The 23,497-nt window shown below is 40.6% G+C and overlaps 1 protein-coding gene and 1 long non-coding RNA gene across 2 annotated transcripts in view; both read right to left on the bottom strand.

Annotated features, from left to right (window-relative positions):
- LOC149500898 (uncharacterized) overlaps positions 1 to 23,497 on the bottom strand; it is a 143,016-nt gene that overhangs the window by 16,827 nt on the left and 102,692 nt on the right. The gene's annotated exons all lie outside the window — the stretch shown is intronic.
- On the bottom strand, positions 3,708 to 8,464 carry LOC149500899 (uncharacterized). Its single transcript, XM_089735082.1, has 2 exons — positions 5,446 to 8,464; positions 3,708 to 5,250 (listed from the first exon to the last, which is right to left on the bottom strand). Exon 1 carries the CDS (start codon positions 7,704 to 7,706, stop codon positions 6,912 to 6,914), a length of 795 nt encoding a protein of 264 aa, XP_089591208.1. The 5' UTR covers positions 7,707 to 8,464; the 3' UTR covers positions 3,708 to 5,250; positions 5,446 to 6,911.

Genomic DNA, 23,497 nt, shown 5'->3' on the forward strand with positions numbered 1-23,497 from the left:
TTAATAAGTCTATGGTGGTAGGACCCCTTGTGAGTCCGCGCGGATGGGTACTGTATATACTGTACTGTACTGTACTCCCTGTCTATTTCTGCCGTGAAGCAGTAATGTGTTTCGGTTTGAAGGGTGGGGCAGTCGTTGTAACTATACTTAAGATCTTAGAACTTATATCTCAAGATGGGTGGCGCATTTACGTTGTGGATGTCTATGGGCTCCAGTAACCACTTAACACCAGGTGGGCTGTGAGCTCGCTCAACCATCTAACCAATAAAAATAAAAAATAAAAAATTACCATAACAGCTACGCTTATATTTAATGTTTCGCATTGTTTATTTTTTTGATGTATAGTAAAGAATACCTTCTCTCACTCTCTCTCTCTCTTTCTGTCTCTTTTTATTTGCAGACACAATAAGTAATCGTATGTATTTTTATCCATATATTTGTCGTTTATTTTTTTTTGAGGTTCACGATAATGTTAACGATAAGTTAAAAGTGTGGTTTTAGATAAACGCCAGCCGGAAAATGTACCTATATAAAAAGAACAAGTTAAGGTCGTGGGCTAAATGTTTGAATCCCAATTGAAAGAATAAAAAATATTTGACAATTAGGATTTAGGTTAAGTTTAATTTAGCTATGAAAATCTTACCTAGCATAGATAACCTTTTTTCCGGGCAGGGGTCGAACCTCCTATGAGGTTTCCACGCCTAGGGGGCACGCGGGGTATGTGGGACTTGACAGACTGCAGATGCTGGGAGCAGACCGCGGGCCCAAAGATATTAGTCACTACATAGTAACCTAGCATATTCGAGATATATTGACAGTCTGAAAAAATGTGTTATATATTCAATATAACACACTCTAATCTTTATCTTCAGTATTAGTAGGAGATCATTAATTTTGTGTTTCCTCTTGTTCAGGTAACAGCTTATCGTCAGATTGTTACGTGTTTTCTATTAAAAACACGAAAAAAAAACGAAATCCGTAAAACTCAAATATAAATTTACTTTTTTAATTAAAATTTCGATTATACCTAGAGCAATTTTTGTAAATGTATTTTCGCAACAATACAAACCGCGCCATTAAATTATGTTAATGATAAAAAGAAACACTAAGAGCCCGCGCAAACCCGCCATTTTGAATTTAAACGTCAACAAAATGGCGGGTCGTCATTTCCTCTGACGACCTGACAAGTCCCGCCACTAGGACGATGAAAGTAAAACAATAGAATTTTATAGATGGTAATTAAACCCAACGACCAGGAAATTAGGTCCGTATCGCGAAGAGCGTTTTCCACTTTTTTTTTTTACCTCGGCTTTGCAGTTTTTCGCCAGCAAATTGGTTGCAGTTTAATATAATGAGATTTTGTTTAATGCTCCGCTTCGTAATGCATCTGGTCATTGTTTTAAACGGAAATTACGTGTTTACGTTATTGGATCGAGTGTTAGGAAATTGCGTAGTTAAAAAGAATTCGAAATGATTGTCTTGTGCATCGTGATCAAGAAGATACTTCGTACAATTGAAAAAGAATCACCAATAGAAATTTAAGGAGGTCGTAATTAATTTACTGTCATGATTTCTCGTTTTAATTATCAAGACGAAGTAAAATATTATTTTGCAGAGTTTATAATCACAGGATCGAATAAGAAAGGATAATTTATTTATTTATTTAAATAAGTACTGCCACATCACAAACATCTAACACTGAAAATAAATTTAAACTATTTAATTTATGGCCTGATGCATGTGACAACAATGGCGTACATAGCATTGGAAATTCATCGGCTCGAAAATGGAATACAATAATAATAATAAAAAAAAACAGTACTATTTGTTGAAATATTAATAAAAATGTCTAAAAATTTTTTCATTTTAAAATTAAAAATGTCTAAAGATAATAGAGAACTTATGTCAATAACTCAAAAGGAACAAGTTAAAAGTATAAACTAAATTAATACTTTAATTATAAATGGACTCTCTAGATAATTCACGATAAGCCAGTCTTTGGCACAAATAAATAAATTGCTACAATTGAGAAAATAATTCCCGCTCAGATGTCGGGTGCTCAAATCCAATTCGGGATCTCGAATCTGCGCAGTTTCCCCTTAATCTAAACATGTTTTATGAACAACTTTATTGTAAACACGAATCTATATGGAAGTTCGAACAAAGTAATGGACAAAAACAGTGACAATTTAAGACGAATCTCGAATACCTAAAGTTAATTTAACACAAAGTAAACATGCGAGCATCGTTAAAGTCATATTAACAGTCCGTGGAGTGCAAGGTTCGACCTTGGACGTGCGCTAATGCGTTCGATGCACAAACTATTTATAAATCTGCTAATAAACACAACGTGGATTCTGGAGAGGCATGTTCGCTTGAACTCGTGATTGTGGTGATGACCGCGCGCTGTTCACGGCACCGTTAAGCTAGCCTTGACTTTAATTTAAAAGCTGCCATTTATTGTTGAGATAAATGTTTGAGGGACTTGTGCCTACTGTTATAGGGAATTCGATGAAAGTATCATTGGATTTAAAAAATTAGGAATAGAATATGGAATAATATGAATTTTATTGGTGGTAAGACTTCTTGTGAGACCGCACGGGCAGGTACAACATCCCTTGCCTATTTCTGCCATGAAGCAGTAATGTGTTTCGGTTTGACGGGTGGGGCAGCCGTTGTAACTATACTGAGACCTTAGAACTTATATCTCAAGGTAGGTGGTGGCATTTACGTTGTAGATGTCTATGGGTTCCGGTAGCCGCTTAACACCAGGTGGGCCGTGAGGTCGTCCACCCATCTAAGTAATAAAATAAAAACCAATGAAAAAAAGACACTTTTGATTTAGTTTGTTTCTACTTTAGATACCTATGCGTGGTAGTCTTTGGGATAAAAGTATTCAGCAATGTACTGAAAATTTATTTAAGCTATTGAGCAATTTAGCTAAGCTTCCTTTTAGAAACTTCCTAATTCATTACGAAGTAAGGCGAAGAAAGAGACGAGGAGTCTATCTTGATACCAAAACTCCTAGGTCTACGAATAATGAAACCGAATAAGTAACCAAAAAAACCAAGATACCTATTCGCTATATTGCCTCAGAGAACGGAGAACACAAAAATAGTCCCTTAATTCATGAACGTTAGAGGACCGATTTCTGTTAAAAGTATCTGGTTAGGAGTATTTAAGATTCAACAGTTAAGTGACTAGCAATTTCTAATACTGTCTAAGCCTGTTTCATGTAATGTGAAGGAATTCAATAAATGCTAGTAAACGTCAAATGATTATCTTTTAATATTTTCACTGTACCCACAGTTTTCACCTCAAAATAGATGGCCTTAGCCTTACCCCGTGCAGGGTCATGCACCACAGCGTGTTGCACTTCGATGCGTGTGTCATGAGAGGCAGCGATTTTTGTGCATGAAAGGGGAATGCCCACTCTCCATAGTGTGCTAGGCCCAAGATGGACATCAAATATTACTATAAAAATGTACTGATTCAAATTCTTAAATGTATTATTGGATATCTAAAAAATATATTGAAATTGACGCCACTATTATAAAAAATATAATAAAAATAAAAACTCGTTTTGAGGTTAATTTTCTATATAAATAAGTGTCGGATTGTGAGATACTTCAAGAACTTTTATTTTCTTAATGTTTAAGATGTTCCTAATGTATTTTTATCCAATAGGGTATACAAAACACACTTAATTCTTTAAATATCTATATTTTCTTCATCTTCATACACAATTAGTATCATCTAAAAATAGCAAAGGAGAGCATATACACGGTTTTAAATCTCGGTCAGGGTAAAACCACAATTCACGTAATGTTTTTTAGTCGTAGTATGAAACGTTATTGATAAAAGTAAAATAAATCGAAGAAAAATCAAAACACATCCATTTTGTACGCAAGCACAACACCACAAGCAGCAAGCGAAGTGTCAGTCAGTCAGATTAAATTCAGTGTTGTCAGTATAAAGAAAAATAATTACATGAAATTCATATATCGATTTTTTTTTTAAATTAATTTTTTTTTTTTAATAAATAATTTTTTAATAATATTTTTTTTATAAATAATTTTATATCTTAATCTTTTTTTTACGAGTACAAATTATTTTTTATGTTTTTGTTTTAGTTATACATAATTAAATAACAATACTAGTAAAGTATTTTTTATTGCTTAGATGGGTGGACGAGCTCACAGCCACCCTGGTGTTGCTAAGTGGTTACTCGAGCCCACATACATCTACAACGTAAATGCGCCACCCACCTTGAGATATAAGTTCTAAGGTCTCAGTATAGTTACAAGTTAAAGTCCAATGGGTATGTCTTCGATGTTATTTTATGTGCATAAAATCCATTAAAATCGATTGATTAATGATAATACTTAAAATTATTTATTTATATGTTTTATTTATATACTCAACATATTTACTTCATACGTAAAAGGTTTTGAAGCTGGCAATATTTTTCCCGCAAAAATAAAAATCCTTGTTTTCTCAATAGAGTTACTTTTTTTAAACTACTTATTGTAAACTATAGTGGCGCTTATTTGCAAGAAAGTAAATGCATATTTATTTATGACAAAATTAATGCACTAAGTATTTTTTCTATAATCTATTGTCCGCTTTGGGCCTAAAATGGGCATTCCCCTTTAAGTTATATTTCCGTTTTCTAAACACGGTCACAATACAATACATAGTTTATTAAAGATTTAAGAGATAGTAGGCTATTATCATATTCTATCTACCAACTACTAAGTTACTATTATTAAAAATCAGAAGAAGAACCATTTAAAAAAATTACAGTTGGGACACGTTTACAGAGACTTAAAACAATGACTCACGCACACCATGTCCACGACTACCTTCTCTCACGAACGCCACCGATCGAATGAATGTTTCGAGCAAAGGCGTTGCTATTTATAGGCACCTGGCGCGATGACGTGACTCTCGCCCCACCGCCTGACGTCACTGAGTAGAGGGGCCGAGTAGTGACAAATTCTCTAAGACGGCCTCTCCTGACAGCTGAACGGCCTCGTCAGCTTGGTTCCCCTCAGGCTGGTCTCCCTCCACAACCCCAACCTGGTCTTCCTGCTCCTCTTTAACAAGATCACCATGGGACTCATTCTCATTGGATAAATGCCCATCGTATTCATCGTCATCTAAAACAGAAAACTCTTAGTAAGCTGCTCAATGTTTGTTCTTGCTATTATTAGCAGTCACCCACTCCAACCAGACCACAAGTGTGCACTTCAAGTGATCATATCAGAATAGGCGGCCACCAATATCCGTATACGTTAGGCACATACGGTATAGACAAACGCTTAAAGTTAATTGTTTCGCCAATGCATGAGTCCGGATTCTCAGACACTGAGTAAACAATCACTTGCGTCATGGTCAATTGCCAAATGCCAACAAACATTGAAACATAACCGTTAGCATTACCATCCAATAACCACTATCGGGGTTTTTAGAGGGCAATATCAACTACGAAGCGTTGCCACAATGTCGGGGCATTGCCACAATGTCGGGGCAGAACAACAGCCACAATGTCGGGGCATTGCCACAATGTCGGGGCAGAACAACAGCCACAATGTCGGGGCATTGCCACAATGTCGGGGCAAAACAACAGCCACAATGTCGGGGCATTGCCACAATGTCGGGGCAAAACAACAGCCACAATGTCGGGGCATTGCCACAATGTCGGGGCAAAACAACAGCCACAATGTCGGGGCATTGCCACAATGTCGGGGCAAAACAACAGCCACAATGTCGGGGCATTGCCACAATGTCGGGGCAAAACAACAGCCACAATGTCGGGGCATTGCCACAATGTCGGGGCAAAACAACAGCCACAATGTCGGGGCATTGCCACAATGTCGGGGCAAAACAACAGCCACAATGTCGGGTGCGACTAACGCCGGGTGCTGATCAGTAGGGGCGCCACCAGCAGGCACACCCACCAAGCAGCGGATCAGCGAGACGCCTCTGCGCGCCTCGGCCGGCAAGCACCACCACTGCATCTGGAGACCACTTGCCACGCCAGGGCACCATGTGCAGTGCCGCAGCCTGCGTTGTCTTCCCGTAGTCCCCACTGAAATCATTGAACAGAGGCATCCCGCTCGGCCACACTGACCGGGTCGTAGTAAACCGAAAAATTGAACCATAACAATCATTGACAACACAAGGTCAAAACAATAATCAGAAACTATAACAACTCAGATCGTATAAAACGTTCTTGGCCTGGCTGTCGGCGCAGCTAGTGTCATTTATGCCACCCATATTATCATTACTACAAATGATAAAACCAATACACATCACTTCACAATATAGAGTCAGCGACTCCCAGGTCATTACTAGACCAACACAACAATAGTCTCCTTTGAGACCAAGGTATCCGCTATACCACCAGCCGCCCATCACCGTCTGAACAACTCACAAATGAATTGCAGTTACGACTACGGACAAGTGCGTACAGTACGACCAAATAGTGATGGTATCAGCTATACCACTCGATGGAGGTACTCTCACCTCACTCATCACAGTCTTCTACGTTTAACTCGTCAGTAGCACTATTTAGAGGCAACTTTTCTTTATGTAATCATGAGTGTTATAGGTTCTATTACCAGATTCAACTACATCATCATCCAACATCATCATCATTATCATCAAATTTTACTAACTTAGCCACATTGCTTCCATCGGTGTCGAAATCATTCAAACTTCTGTGAAGTCTTGCTTTAATGTTACGGGACTGATCCAAATAAAAATAATTCGACTCACCAGATTGTTCTAATTTTCCCAAAAATTAACCGATATTACGCAGCTACCGGCACATCGCTTACGTGAATTGAACGTGCTAGTGTTTGGTGGGCGAACAGGATTGCTAGGAGCAGGTGCACCCTTAGGTTTTACACATATAGCGACAAAAATTCGACCAAATTCTTTGACTGCAGCTTAGCGTTGACCGTCGCCGCTTTTACTTGAGGATCGGAAATGCCTCGAATCACTATGGCGATTTTTAATTCGTCCGAAAGCCCCTTGACGATGTTTAAACGTAAAAGAGACTGTCGTGCGTACTCTGCATACGTAGTGAATTTGTTGGAGCTTGTGCTCATTACGTCATAAAGGACAGTGGCCATATCAACCTCACGTGGACACAACGATCTAAACTCTGCTTTAAAATTTGTCCACGTGCGGTCTCCGGTCACCCACTCGTCTAACCAAGTTTTAGCATCACCACGTAAACAACCACCAATTCGCCCTAGGCATTCGCGATCGTCCCAACGTTTTAATTCGCGAGCTCGATCTACTTCCGTACACCACGTGTCAAATTCATGGACACTAGGGTCAAAGTTTGAGATGTAATAATGCTTAGATCTTACTTGAAGCAATGAAGAAAGTGCACTAACAATCCTGTCCGCCGTGCCAACGCTCGCATCACGCAGCGCCTTGGAAGCTTGGCCCGTTCCGTGCGTCTCCGCATCAGCCACGGACACCTCGTTGGCCCCCGAAGCCGACGTCGGAGTGCGCCCTCCAGCGCTCGGATGCAGTAACGGAGTCGACGTTAATGGTGTCGTAACCGGCAACCGGTCCTCGATGATGCGGAAGCGTGCGAAAGATCTTGTTAGGACCGCGCCTCTCGAAAGTTCGGCAGGGCAGCTGTCCCAGCTCCAGTCTGCTCCCACGATGTGAGGCTGCACCATGTGTGGCGGGCGTCCCGCTCGACCGTCCTGATAGATAATCCAAAGGCATCATAGCCCCAACGAGTGAAGCAGCAGGCCGCAGATCGAGCGACATCGCCCTCTGCATCACTGCCAGTCGTACGGCACCGTGAAGTTGGCGGCTCGCGAGCATCACGTGCAGTGTGCACACGAGCAGTACGTGCGGTATGCACGCCAGAAACAGGCGAGCGCGCGCAGGCAGCGGCACGCGAGCAACACGCGCAGTCTGCACGCCTGAAGTAGGCAAACGCGCACAGTTACGGCACGCGAGCAACACGTGCAGTATGCACGCCAAAAGTAGATGGGCGCGCGTAGGCAACGGCACGTCGCTTGCGTGCTACTGCCGCAGGAACCATTGAGGGGCCCGAGCTGGCGACAATGCCCGTGAGGTACCATCCTCACCATTGGGTAAGGTCCACGGATTGAGAAAAGTATGAAAGCATCAAAGTAAGCAGTAATTGTAAAACAAAACAAAGTTCAGAGTTTTACTCTACTGTGGGCTATTTGAGTCCTTTATCCCACTTCTGATATTAAAAATCAGAAGAAGAACCATTTAAAAAAATTACAGTTGGGACACGTTTACAGAGACTTAAAACAATGACTCACGCACACCATGTCCACGACTACCTTCTCTCACGAACGCCACCGATCGAATGAATGTTTCGAGCAAAGGCGTTGCTATTTATAGGCACCTGGCGCGATGACGTGACTCTCGCCCCACCGCCTGACGTCACTGAGTAGAGGGGCCGAGTAGTGACAAATTCTCTAAGACTATATTATCTGGTGGTAGGACCTCTTGTGAGTCGGCGCGGGTAGGTATCATCACCCTGCCTATTTCTGCCGTGAAGCAGTAATGCGTTTTGGTTTGAAGGGTGGGGCAGCCGTTGTAACTATACTTGACACCTTAGAATTTATATTTCAAGGTGGGTGGCGCATTTATGTTGTGGATGCCTATGGGCTCCAATAACCACTTAACATCAGTTGGGTTGTGAGGTCATCCAACCACCCAAGCAAGAAAAAAAAATCGGTTGTCTGTAAAGTCGGTTTACTGAAGATAGTTGAACGTGACAACGTTATAAGAAAATACTGATGGAATGGTTTCATTTTTCAATTATCGCCGCTGTTATCGTTGCTATAAACAATTGACACCACATCCACTTTTCACTGAACTTTATACTTGACGAAAACATGTAAATGTATTATTGTATAGCAGCTGTCCACGCGGATGCATCGCTCACTCAAGTAGGAGAGAGACAGATGTCGAACGCTGCCGAACGTGGAGGCCGATTGTGCCTCTTTGTCGCTCGTTGCGCGCTCTCCCTTGCACTTCAAGCCTTAAATGGAACGCCACAGAGCGAGGTAACGCCGCAAGAGTCATGTTTTTTCGTGCGTGCAGCCGGCTTCATCGAATTATAAGACGTTGTCACTTCAAAAATATCGAACTCTGTAATTATATAAAATATTTTCCTCTTTTTCATTTGTTTGACTTGTTATTAACTAACTTAAACCGGGCATCTCTTGTTTGTTGTACTGAGAAAATAGAATAAAATAAAAACACATAATCCTATAATATCATATACGTAGTGGGCTTAAGTCAACTATGAGTTCTTTGAAGAAATCTAACCAGAGCGAAAGAGACACCAATATTTGATAGACCATAGCAATTATAGTGTTCTCGGCCAGTCTCAATTCGGGCATTTCGCCATTATCTACTGGTATATTTGAGATATTCAGGTATGCACGAGTTATTAATACTACCGTCCTAATGTTACCGTCACTCATGGATGTTGGCAATTCCAGTCGCTACCCACCGTTGCTTCCTTAGCCTTGAGGGTAATTTTTCATTTTGACCGATCCTCTGACATTATTATATTATTAGTATGGTTTGGCAAACAGTCTAATGACAAACTGCTTGGCAGACAATCAATATCAGAGATTATCTGATTCCAGGGACTTCAACAGGTCCTTTTGTTGGGAATAATCCTCTTCCGACATTGATATCGTTTTTTTTTAAGTTTAATAAACCGTTTCCGCTTCTGCCATGCACCAAGCGCGAATACGTTGTAATTTTGGGTGGTTGAAGGTGAGAGTTTAATATTTATACACATTTATGACAAACACGTTTTGCTGTTCGCTTCCTGTCTTCTTGTTCGTCTGTTTGATGTTTATATTAAGTTTTATGAAATTATTAATTTCAATGTAAAATGATTCATTTTGTTTTGACAGAATTTCCACTGTCGGATATTGTATATAACCAATAACTTTATAACCGAATGAGTAATATTTCTGATTTGTATTTTTCATTAAAACGGACAAGCTCGTGGCAAGTATTAGGATAAGTCCTTCGCTATCCGCTTAGAGACGTAAAGTCTTAACACTTTTTTAGTGTCCTTGTAGGCAGACGAGGATACGACCTATGTGATGGTGAGTGGTCATCATTGCACATGGACGTTAACAATGCCATGGGCAGAGCCAGGTCGCTGCCTAGGGTTAGCTCCAAAAGCGTTGCAGCAGCAACACGTATTGCATTGATAGCTGAGTGAGGTCATGGGCGACTTGGTATTAAGAGGTACCGGATTCCGTAGCCATCACAATGTGTATCGTGCCATCGACTTTGACTCATGATGTCGAAGTCTCAATTATATGTATTATAACGGCTACCAAACTGGAACAGATATGGCCATTATGGTACCAACCCTATGGTAGGCGATTGCAGTGCTCAAAGCTCTACTACTAAGTATAGTACTCAAAAAATGCAATTTCCCAGGTGAATCCGGAGTGAATAGATGAGGTGGGGATATTCAAGGCTTCAAAGTTGAGTAACATCATCTAACAAAGTATTTTGAAAGAACTTGCGTTTAATGGATGGTGGGCTTTGGACTGGTGGTAGGACCTCTTGTGATTCCGGGCGGGTAGGTACACCCACCCTGCCTACTTTTGCTGTGAAGCAGTAATGCGTTTCGGTTTGAAGGGCGGGGCAGCCGCTGTAACTATACTTGAGACCTTAGAACTTATGTCTCAAGGTGGGTGGCGCATTTACGTTGTAGATGTCTATGGGATCCAGTAACCACTTAACACCAGGTGGGCTGTGAGATCGTCCACACATCTAAGCAATAAAAAAAATTAAGATGGAACTGTTATAGCGCGCGTTATACTTTACGCAATTTCCAACGATAGGGTAAAAAGATCCCAGTCGTCTTCCACAGCTCTGACTATTTCTGTACAGATTGTTGTGGGGAAACTGAAGTGTCGTGCTTGCTCATTGCCTAGTGGCTGCCAGGCATAAATGAAAAAACAATACGCCTCGCAGCGTACGACTCGTTCAACCTAATTATAATATTAATTAGCATATGAATTGGTCACGGACCCGCAACTGTGGTTTTCCCGAGCTGGCACACCGCCAAAACGTTGAAGATTCTTTATAATAATTGACAGCCTATCATGCGATAAGCGTGAATAAGAAATTCAATTTACGAGTGAGGGAACCAATGATGTGGTACTTTGAAAACTTTTTCAGCAGTGCTTGAAGATATGAAAGGAATTGTTTATTTTGAATAGATGATTGGGCTTAGATTAAGTCAGTAACACTACGGACGGATCGAAATTAGGATCGATTATGCACATGTTTTTATTAATATTCCCGCATAGGCACAATCTTCTCCTCTTTGTTCGATGAGCAGGAACTAGTAGGTACGAAGCCTGAAGAAGCTAAAGCCACATGGCAATTTAATGCAATCTAACGGCCATATTAATTTAAGGTAGGAAATCCAGTTAACTGTGTATAGTGCTACGTCCCAGCAAAATGGTTCTGGTTTAGTGGACCAATGGCTGTGTCTATGTGGCCTTTTTTTCCACAGGAGAAAATCGCCGGATCCCCATCCGCGCGGCAGTTGGGGTGTGTGGGAGTTGAACCTCACTAAAAACTCCTGCCGCTCACAACCGACACCCTACCTTGGACCGGGCCGGAGCCCAGTCGGGGCTATTGAGACGGCAGGACAGGGTTGACGCAGAGCACATTACATCCATCCGCCTATGTGGCCTAATAGGTTGAACCCACCTTGATGGCCGAAATCCTATACATATGCTAACGAATCTGTTGATCAGGCGTCCTTGGAGCGGTCGTGCGTTTGTTTGTAATGTTATCGGCAGCCGCCCTCCTTCTTCTTTGTCGTAGGTCACGGTGTCGTTGCTGTGGGCAGATGCTATGCGCCTCACGAGCAATCGCCAGTTCTTCCGAATTTTGTGATGAGGAAGCTCGGATCCTTAAACGTAGAGTTAAAAAAAGTCCGTTCATTAAGGATTTCGGTGGAGGTTCGGTGCCTAGTCTAAAATAATGCTTAAATTACAGCAAATGCTTTTTACCTGCAATATTCTACCTTATAGTATATAATATGATCTTAGAGTTCTTCTATACCAAGAACATTATGCCACAGAATGATGTTTCAAGATGTTGAAGGCATTCGGCCATTTCATTTCTAGAAATTAGTGTAAGTGTTGAACCAGCTTCTTATTTCTCGTGTTTTCAGAAAAATTAACTGAACTATTTTCAATGATATCAGATGATAGTAATAACAGAATTAATTCGGTAAAGTCTATAAAAGTTTCCGTAACGAAGAAAGCCAAGACAAGTGGCATTTAGCAAAGTTTAAGTTCTACGACGCGTGCTTCTGAAACTGAATCGAAAGCTTTTTAAACTAGATCTTGCTGAGTTTGGTCTTAAATCTTTTGAAGCCACGTTGCATTTTAATGAAGTCCTTCGGAATGTTCAAGTGGTTTCCAGCTAATCTTTTCTGGGGATTTGTTTAAAAAGGTGAAGTTTTTTTTAGTATAAAGTTGGAGGTAAGATTAACATTATGGCGTCTGTAGGCTAGGTATATCCATTTAAACCGATTTAAGACATTTGAGCCATATATAGTTATATGTAACAGTTTCATATATTTTTACTTCGAAGCAAAAAACATCAAAGCAATCGAAAATACGACTTGTATTATTTGTCTGGTGAGTTTCTAATAAAATTGTGATTTATGAGTCCTGAGGTAGTGTAGACATGCTCTACGTAGGGAATGGCATTTTTCCTTTTTATCCATTTTAAGCAGGGAAATGTTAATGAAATAATTAAAATACCACATCCATACCCTTGAATTCAATGTAGAAGAGCGTGTCATGCTTGTAAAATAGCAGGTTTCCCCGACCACAAGCTTCCTTCTCCGTCTATTGTGCTGTCTGTCTGTCTCAAGGTTTCGCTTGAATTTCGTACGGTCATGTCATTACAGGGAACTTTGAATAGGGTCGGGACTGTTTGACACGTACCAATGTGCAAACTGAATTGTAACTTGTCATTCATTTTATGTATACTTATTTTTGACGTAACAACATCTTATAATTCGATGGAACCGGCTGCACGCACGAAAAAACATGACTCATTGAGGCGTTCCATTTAAGGCTTGAAGTGCAAGCGAGAGCGCGCAACGAGCGACAAAGAGGCACAATCGGCCTCCGCGTTCGGCAGCGTTCGACATCTGTCTCTCTCTTACTTGAGTGAGCGATGCATCCGCGTGGACAGCTGCTATACAATAATACATTTACATGTTTTCGTCAAGTATGAAGTTCAGTGAAAAGTGAATGTGGTGTCAATTGTCCATACAAAATATCTATCAAACAAATAAAATTAAAATTTTCTTTTGAAAAATGAAACCATTCCATCAGTATTTTCTTATGACGTTGTCACGTTCAACTATCGTCAGTAAACCGACTAAAAAGACAACCTATTTTTTCAACAAGTTCCTCATTGACACATCAGCATAAAACTGGTATGATGAAACTCTTGTCTGAAGCGAAAATTTTAACTAAGCAAAGTCTCAAGTCAGTTCGATAAAAGACGCACGGACGAACAAACAAGTAACAAAATCGATCGAAATGTATTTTACATTATTTTTGTCAGCAAACTAAAAGCCATTATCTAATGCCGGTCTCATTCAGGATAGTACAAATTAGAAAACCGATAACGTAAACTTAATCTATCTGAGCGGATTCTCGGTCAATATCAATTTTTATTCATTTTTCTTCAAAGACTTCTTTCTGGCGCACCTCTAGTCAAGGATTGCGCGACAAACTTGCAATTTATCTGTTTGTCTATAATTCTGCGCAACATTTCTGAAATCTTGCAATTCGTATTCGTATTATTAACATAAATTCTGACTACATATTTACAAGCTGTTGCCTCTGATCTGGTTTACTAATATTCGGTTCTGAGACTGTGTAAATTAAATGTACCTAATAAAAGTTTGTAAAGTCTGTGTGATGGTGTGGTGATGGTGTGTGCTTTTATTATAGGCAGCCGATCCGAATCGATGAATCCCAATGGATTGCTTTCTGACTATATAAGTATAACAGTTATAGATAAGGTTAGTGGAAGCGATTGGACCTGGATGAAATCTACACAAGTCAGAAAGTTTTTCTGTATAAATAACAATGTGTAGCTTTGTATCTTTTTTATGACTTGGATGGGTGGACGAGCTCATAGCCTACCTAGTATTAAGTGGTTACTGGAGCCCATAGACATCTACAACGTAAATGCGCCACCCACCTTGAGATATAATTTCTAAGGTCTCAGTATAGTTACAACGGCTGCCTTACCCTTCAAACCGAAACGCATTACTGCTTCACGGCAGAAATAGGCAGGGGGGTGGTACCTACCCGTGCGAACTCACAAGAGGTCCTACCACCAGTAAGTATATGAGGTCCTAATACTAGTAAACTAGCAATCGAATTTATTAGCAATTCCCGGCATAAGAATATAAAATAATTGTTTACCTTATTTCCCAAATTAGCTACATCTAATCATTCCCATAATCGTTATCTTAGACTTTAGTGGTATGACAATTTAGGGACGCGGTTTTGTGCCACCTTTCTTTCTACTAGCAATGAAGCGTGTTCCAGTATAAAAGACCAGGTGGATGATAGCCTTTAGCTCCCTGCTCACTTGAGTTAATGTAAAACTAATAACAAATTCTCAACGAGACTTATGACATGTTCTTCTTCAACCGTGTTTTGAAAATAAACTTAAGCTTTTCACTTAAAATTTATCTTGTCAGAGGTTACTATCAAACTATATATCACTGAATGGCAACACGAGAAAACAATTGAAGTAATACAATCACAAATTGACTCACACACACACACACTCATGCACACGCACACGTATACACATGCACACAGACACCGAAAAATCGTAAACCCATCTTTGTTCAATAAAAATTCAAAGATACTACTAACCATGGTACGTGCTTCTACGTGACCAATAAGACCATGGTACGTGCTTCTTTGACCAAATTGAAGGCTTGAAGGCAATGAGAGTCCATCGCTTCTGTAAGCGACTGTAGCCACTTGGCAACAGGCGAACCGTGAGCTTGTATACCTATATACGCTGACAAAAACGGGTATCTGACTGTAGCCGTGGTACAGAGATAACAATTCTTAAAATTTTATTGCATTCCCATTGTTATTCCAGTGTAGCTTAAGTTCTGTTCACAGTGTAAAATTACTGCATTATTTTCTTAGGCTACACACGTATACTAATTTTTTCATGTCTGGCGGGTAGCCATCGTACGTACAACACAAGATATTTGACAGATGCTTGAATCTCACTTACGACGATTTTCAAGATAAGCTAGCATTTAAACAAATTCCGAACGACAACATTCGGATCGTCGGTCTAGAGATCTACCTTTCGTCTTTACTTCCACAAATGTATATTCTGTAAGATGATCAAGATACAAAAAGGGGCGCTTGCAGTTAAGGTTATAAGTTAAAAAAACGCATTAATAGCGCGATTTTGTTCTCAATTTCTGTCCAATTTTGCTGCGAAGTATTTAGTTATGCATACGATTGAGTCTTCGACCTCAAGGTTTTGGGGTAGGTGGCGGCGTTTGGGTTGTGTTTTTAATTGGCAAAAGTGACTATAGGTTATCACTGGTACATCTTTTTATCACTAAAAAAAAGATAGTTTTGTGTTTTTTAATAGTTCCTATAGAGTATTCTGTACGAAACCTTAGTCGAAAATTGAAGATTCACAAAAATCTACACGCTTGGCTGGTCGCTCGCGACGCGTGACCGACAAACTTCATCATTGCATCTCATATTTTTGCGGGTACAGTCGCCTACAAAAATCATTTAGGTTGTTTATTTCTGTGCTTACATATTTTACATGCTTTGTATGATTTTACGTTTGGATGTATATTTATTATACAGTATTATTTATTATAGTATTAGTAGCTTAGCTTACCCTTTTTTCCGAATGCTCCGGCTTGAACCTTAAAGATAAGATGTGATGCTACTACGCAACGGCTGTCAAGTTAGATATTGGGTTGTCTCACATACAACGGGCTGTATTGGTTGGTCATATAGTGACATTACCTCTGAACCTAGTCTTTCTCTATTTACTTGTACTCTATTACTCTTGGGGTAACTGTTACGCTCCTTGTCAAAAAGTAGGCAGCGGCTTGGCTCTGCCCCTGGCATTGCTGAAGTACATGGGCGACGGTAACCACTCAGCATCAGGTGGGCCGTATGCTCGTCTGCCTACAAGGGCAATAAAAAAAAAGACTACTAGGGCAGTATTTTTTTTCTGCCGATAAAACAACGTAAAGGCTTAATGGATAGAATAACCATTACTAGGCTGAAGTTGAGACTGACACAACCAAAAAAATAATTTTCGAAATTATTTGTAAGCGAATCGAAACGCAAAATTTAAGCGCAATTCTCATTACAATACAATATTAATAAGTAATGAATAATTAAATAGGATTCATTCGTTGCGAATTTAAATTGTCACTGAGTTGGCTGGGAATTAATTTCAAAATTTGAACGGTATTATACATATTGAGTTTAATGGTAATATAGTGCTTATTTTTAAATATGTCCGTGATGCGGCTGATAGATAGGCATGCTAAAAACTATGTAGCACATAGTTTGCACACTGAAAACTACTATTCTGTGCATTTCTATGGGAAACTTTGAATGCTTCCACATCCATAAACAAGGATAAATTCGAAGATAGCAATCAAGATGTGGTCTCCTGTAATTACTTTATTTTATTTTATTTTTTTATTGCTTAGATGAGTGGACGAGCTCATAGCCCACCTGATCGTCACCTCGATGGAAGTTAAAGACTTGATCAAAGACCTACGTCCTCGCAAGGCTCCCGGTTCCGACGGTATATCTAACCGCGTTATTAAACTTCTACCCGTCCAACTCATCGTGATGTTGGCATCTATTTTCAATGCCGCTATGGCGAACTGTATCTTTCCCGCGGTGTGGAAAGAAGCGGACGTTATCGGCATACATAAACCCGGTAAACCAAAAAATCATCCGACGAGCTACCGCCCGATTAGCCTCCTCATGTCTCTAGGCAAACTGTATGAGCGTCTGCTCTACAAGCGCCTCAGAGATTTCGTCTCATCCAAGGGCATTCTCATCGATGAACAATTCGGATTCCGTACAAATCACTCATGCGTTCAACAGGTGCACCGCCTCACGGAGCACATTCTTGTGGGGCTTAATCGACCAAAACCATTATACACGGGAGCTCTCTTCTTCGACGTCGCAAAAGCGTTCGACAAAGTCTGGCACAATGGTTTGATTTTCAAACTATTCAACATGGGCGTGCCGGATAGTCTCGTGCTCATCATACGGGACTTCTTGTCGAACCGCTCTTTTCGATATCGAGTCGAGGGAACCCGCTCCTCCTCACGACCTCTCACAGCTGGAGTCCCGCAAGGCTCTGTCCTCTCACCCCTCCTATTTAGCTTATTCGTCAACGATATTCCCCGGTCGCCGCCGACCCATTTAGCTTTATTCGCTGACGACACGACTGTTTACTATTCTAGTAGAAATAAGTCCCTAATCGCGAAGAAGCTTCAGAGCGCAGCCCTAGCCCTAGGACAGTGGTTCCGAAAATGGCGCATAGACATCAACCCAGCGAAAAGTACTGCGGTGCTATTTCAGAGGGGAAGCTCCACACGGATTTCCTCCCGGATTAGGAGGAGGAATCTCACACCCCCGATTACTCTCTTTAGACAACCCATACCCTGGGCCAGGAAGGTCAAGTACCTGGGCGTTACCCTGGATGCATCGATGACATTCCGCCCGCATATAAAATCAGTCCGTGACCGTGCCGCGTTTATTCTCGGTAGACTCTACCCCATGATCTGTAAGCGGAGTAAAATGTCCCTTCGGAACAAGGTGACACTTTACAAAACTTGCATAAGGCCCGTCATGACTTACGCGAGTGTGGTGTTCGCTCACGCGGCCCGCACACACATAGACACCCTCCAATCCCTACAATCCCGCTTTTGCAGGTTAGCTGTCGGCGCTCCGTGTTTCGTGAGGAACGTTGACCTACACGACGACCTGGGCCTCGAATCAATTCGGAAATACATGAAGTCAACGTCGGAACGATACTTCGATAAGGCTATGCGTCATGATAATCGCCTTATCGTTGCCGCCGCTGACTACTCTCCGAATCCTGATCATGCAGGAGCCAGTCACCGTCGACGCCCTAGACACGTCCTTACGGATCCATCAGATCCAATCACCTTTGCATTAGATGCCTTCAGCTCTAATACTAGGGGCAGGCTTAGGGACCCCGGTAACCGTACTCGTCGAACTCGACAAAGAGGTCGACGTGCAACCTAACCCATGCATCAGCCCGCTGAGTTTCTCGCCGGATCTTCTCAGCGGGTCGCGATTCCGATCCGGTAGTAGATTCATTCGCGAAGCAGCTACTCTTGAGTTGTTAGGTCTCCTTCGGAGGCGCTCGGGTAGCTGTTAGCAAATTCCACCCCTCCTGGCTGAGCCTTTGCTCGCCCACCTGTCCTGGTGAAACTGGAAAGGCCTTCGGGCCACCAGTAAACTTTCAACCATAAAAAAAAAAAAAAAGCCCACCTGATGGTAACTAGTTACTGGAGCCCATAGACATGTACAACGTAAATATGCCACCCACCTTGAGGTATAAGTTCTAAGGTCTCAGTATAGTTACAACGGCTGCCCGACCTTTCAAATTGACACGCATTACTGCTTCACGGCCGAAATAGGCAGGGTGGTAGTACCTACCCACGCGGACTCACAAGAGGTCCTACCACTACCAGTACCTACCTAATATTACATGGTGGTCTTGAGTAGGTATAACGGTCTATCTCTGTGTGCAATTAAAAAACGTTTACCGTATTTGTAAGCTTTTTGTATCATATTGATAATAAAGCATTTTGAATGAATTGATTAAATTTTGATAAATAAAATAATCTCAATAAAAAAGGGATGAGGAGAACATACTTATTTCCGATATCAAACTCTTCTGCGCTGGATTAGTGGGCGATTTTCCCATTCAACTAAGCTGGTTCTGTCGAAAATTTTTTAAGTCGTCTACTAACACTTTTTTAGGCGATAGTATTCGAGAAAAAAATTCGGCGTAACCAGTGTACCGTGCCTAAACGATGCGTATGCAAATATGTGAATGTTCATTAGTGTAATGACGATGTATACTTAAAAAATGTTTAATATATTTTCCTCTTTGTGATGGAACAACATTACTTTCCAAGTAGATAGCGAATATAAGGCTCTTTGAAAATGAATATACAATATTAAGAACCTTAAAAAGCACGTTTATGAATAAAGGAGAAAATGTGGGATATATATTTTAGTCTATTTAAAACGTATTTTCTTTTTGCCCTTGGATAACGACAGTACAGATAATATTTTCATCAATGCAGTTGTTGATGGCATTTTCGAAAAGGTCTCTGGCATAGCCCGATCCTTATGCCGATATTATCAAAGCCATAGCCGGGTGAAGATTTAATGGACCTTTGATGGTCATATCATCGATGGACATAGTTATAGGGAGCTTAGCATGTAACTTGATCTTATATGGGGTAATTAATATCTAGAAATACACTATTTGTCCTGTGCCGAGCAGTGGGGCGATACAAAGGAAAAAGTGGTCCTATCTCCAATCCATGTTCCGGGAGCACTTTGCGTGGAGTTTACAAGTAGACTAAGCAAAGGCCAGATATTTGATAATGGATGGCGTTGTACTTCTCGAGTTTATTAGTTCTTTTGATATTCTTTTCTGCTATTCGACGATAGATGGCGTTACTCTTACCGGCGTAATATGAGATTTGTAAAGTACTTGATGGTAGCTTACAGCAGCGAAACGTTTCCGGATTTTGCTAGTACCAAATTATTTAGATTAACATTTACTTGTGTATTATATGTTAAAGTGACTGTTATATTGAGACAAGAAATTGTTTCTATATCATATTTGGATGGATCCATCTATTATTTTATTAGAAAAACTACAAATCGTACAGTGCTTAATGAACTTTCAACTTAGTAAAGTCTAATAAACGTCTTTATTTTCGTCTTTCGATCCACTTACACTGGAAACTACTCCCGTAAAACAATCGTTCTCTGCTATTTAGAAACACTCACTGGTGCTAACAAAATCTGCCTTGATTTATAGCTTTACGGAAAAGCGGGAGTGGTAATGAATAAGATAAATAGCTCGTAATTCTGAATGCTTTTTTTGGTTAGATGGATGGACGACCTCACAGCCCACCTGGTGTTAAGTGGTTACTGGAGCCCATAGACATCTACAACGTAAATGCGCCACCCACCTTGAGATATAAGTTCTAAGATCTCAGTAAAGTTACAACGGCTGCCCTGCTCTTCAGACCGAAACGCATTACTGCTTCACGGTGGAAATAGGCGGTGGTACCTACCCGCGTGGACTCACATTGTGGTAGACCGCTATATTATCCTAGACTACCATTATGTTGCCGCTACACAGGCCACTGTATGTTTCTGTAAAGCAATACGACTCTTTTAGACTGAGGTCTTCCAAAAGCAAATTTCAGATTTTACCTCAGTGCGATTTTTTGATCAATAAAAAAATTATAATTTTAAAGGTTAAGAAAGCAATGAAATTCGATTTACGAGATCAATCGTGTTTAACTAACGAATTATTAAAAACGAACGATTCGTAATTAAGGTCTGTAAAAAATAATTCGCATTTCGGATTATTATTTTCCCTCTTTAATTCGTTCGTATTCATAAATTTAATTTCGAATAATTATGAATTGATTTTGTACGAAGCCTGTTTGTTTTACAGCTCTCTCTTGTTTTGTGCTCTCGTATTTTTAATACCGCTTGTTTTTAATGCTTATTTTTAATAATTATTTATTTAATTTTTAATACCATTAAAAAAATCTTCACGTAACTGTTTTCTTATTTACTATTTCGGTTATTTAAATAAACAGATGGACGACTTCACAGTTCACCTCATGGTGGTAGCTTTGATGATTGGCGCACATTTTTTTAAAATATATAAAACCGTTTCTTGCGTCCACTCGGCATCGCCAAGGACAGACGTGTATCACGATAAGTTTGGGGAGTTAGTTCGTATTGATTTCTTCAAGAAATTGTAATCAACCGCGTGTATTGTCACGATACGGGCTCAGAATCAATGCGCGATTGACCAGGGTAGTGAATCAGTTCAGTCTTGTAGCTAAACATATAGACAAACGCTGTCGCGGTTTTTTTTTAGATCTTTTAAACGGGAACAATTCTGTCATACATTATTTTAGTGAAACTTTAACCGTTTCTGCAGCGCACGCAGCGGAAGCTCTCAAAAGGTAGAAATAACCCCGATTTTGAAACATTCTTTTTGGTGCTCCGCTTGTATTGGTCTTAGCGTGATGTTATATAGCCTATAGCCTTCCTCTATAAATGGGCTATCTGACACTGAAAGAATTCAAATCGGACCAGTACTTCCTGAGATTAGCGCGTTCAAACAAACAAATTCTTAAGCTTTATAATATTAGTATTTTATAAAATATAGATTTTTTTTTAAAAACGGGTTTTCGGCTTTGTTTTTTTTGTGGAAATGGCAGCATAGAAATCTCTTAGGTTTAACACCAAATATTACGTCCTACATACATTTAAAATATAAAACAGCTAATAACGCACTGCGGCTATCCCGATTCGCGAATCATGATTTCCAAGGCGGAACTCTTTGACTTGTTTAGGAGAGATCTTCTTACTTTTTTCTATAAAGCGTTTTTGACGCGCGTTTCAAAAGCTCTCGTGCGTTTAAGCGCTGCAGTTTTATTACACTTCGCAGCGGTGCAAGGTTTAATAATGCACCAGCGGCACTGCTTACGCTTGCAATATTTAATAACTCTAATTACAATTCCCGTATGTTTTTACTGGTGGTAGGACCTTCTGTGAGTCCGCATAGGTAGGTACCACCACCTTGTCTATTTTTGCCGTGAAGCAGCAATGCGTTTCGGTTTGAAGGGGGGGCAGCCGTTGTAACTATACTGAGACCTTAGAACTCATATCTCAAGGTGGGTGGCGGCATTTATGTTGTAAATGTCTATGGGCTCCGGTAACCGCTTAACATCAGGTGGGCCATGAGATCGTCCATCCATCAATACAATAAATCTTCTTCTTTTTCTGCACCTTATCCCACTAGGTGGGGTCGGCACAGCTAATTTTTCTCTTCCATTATCTTCTATCAGCCGTTATCTCAACACGCACTCTTTTTTTTATTTATTGCTTAGATGTGTGGACGAGCTCACAGCCCACCTGGTGTTAAGTGGTTACTGGAGCCCATAGACATCTACAACGCAAATGCACCACCCACCTTGAGATATAATATATAAGATCTCAGTATAGTTACAACGGCTGCCCCATTCTTCAAACCGAAACGCATTACTGCTTCACGGCAGAAACAGGCAGAGCAGTGGTACCCACCCGCGCGGACTCACAAGAGATCCTACCACCAGTAAAAACCCGTTCTCTCTCATATCGTCACTCGTCGACCTCTTCCCACTCTACCTTGCACTACCATTTCCATAGATCTCTTAGTCACATGAATCTTCTCCCTACGCATCACATGTCCATACCACGCTGTGGTCATGTCAATGGAATAAATAAAAATAAAAAAGTTATGTGCACTGTATATGAGTAGAATAAAATTTTCTTCCAATGGAACACCTGAGAGTGTGATACATGATATGTCACCATCTGATAGAAGCTGGTGTCGGAGTATGACTGTCTCCACAACAGTTACGTCGTCCTCAAGACGAGGTGGCTGGTATACAGGATAGCACCTAAATCCTCGCTTCCTGAACGTTTCAGGTCTTCTCAGCATAGGGAACGCCGAGGCGAGAATCCCAAAAAGAATCTCATTTAAAGACCAACTGGAACCCAAGTCGATTTTGACTGATCGATACGAGTTGGTAACCCTGTCTAGAAGACTCGCTGATCGAGAGGTCAGGCGATTGTGGCTCCAACGATTACCCGTTCGGAGTCCAGTAAGCATGGGATTCTAGTAGTTTAACTCCAACATGCCCTGGCAAGCGTCACGAACGCGCAGATTCAGTCGTTTTACTGGAACCCAAAAGTAGCTTCGTGAAGCCATCCGTGTATTGCCCTTAGAGATTATTTTAAAGAGGTAGGACAACGTACACTAACCGCCACCCACATTACAGACATAGCAGACATAGGTCACATGGTTGCTTCGCGGCAAACATAGATGGTGATATCTATCGATGTGACCCTACCATAATATCTACTAACTAAACCATAAACTATCTTAGGCAATTAGAATACGTCTCAAACATACCAAACTAATATCACTAAGTACCGTACCTCCTAGCTCGTCTGTAACTGATAATTAATTAGTTAACTGGAAAGTCTGATTTCAACCGTCG

The sequence above is a fragment of the Bombyx mandarina genome, chromosome 19 (genome assembly GCF_030267445.1).
Source record: "Bombyx mandarina strain Sakado chromosome 19, ASM3026744v2".
Taxonomy (NCBI): Eukaryota; Metazoa; Arthropoda; class Insecta; order Lepidoptera; family Bombycidae; genus Bombyx; species Bombyx mandarina.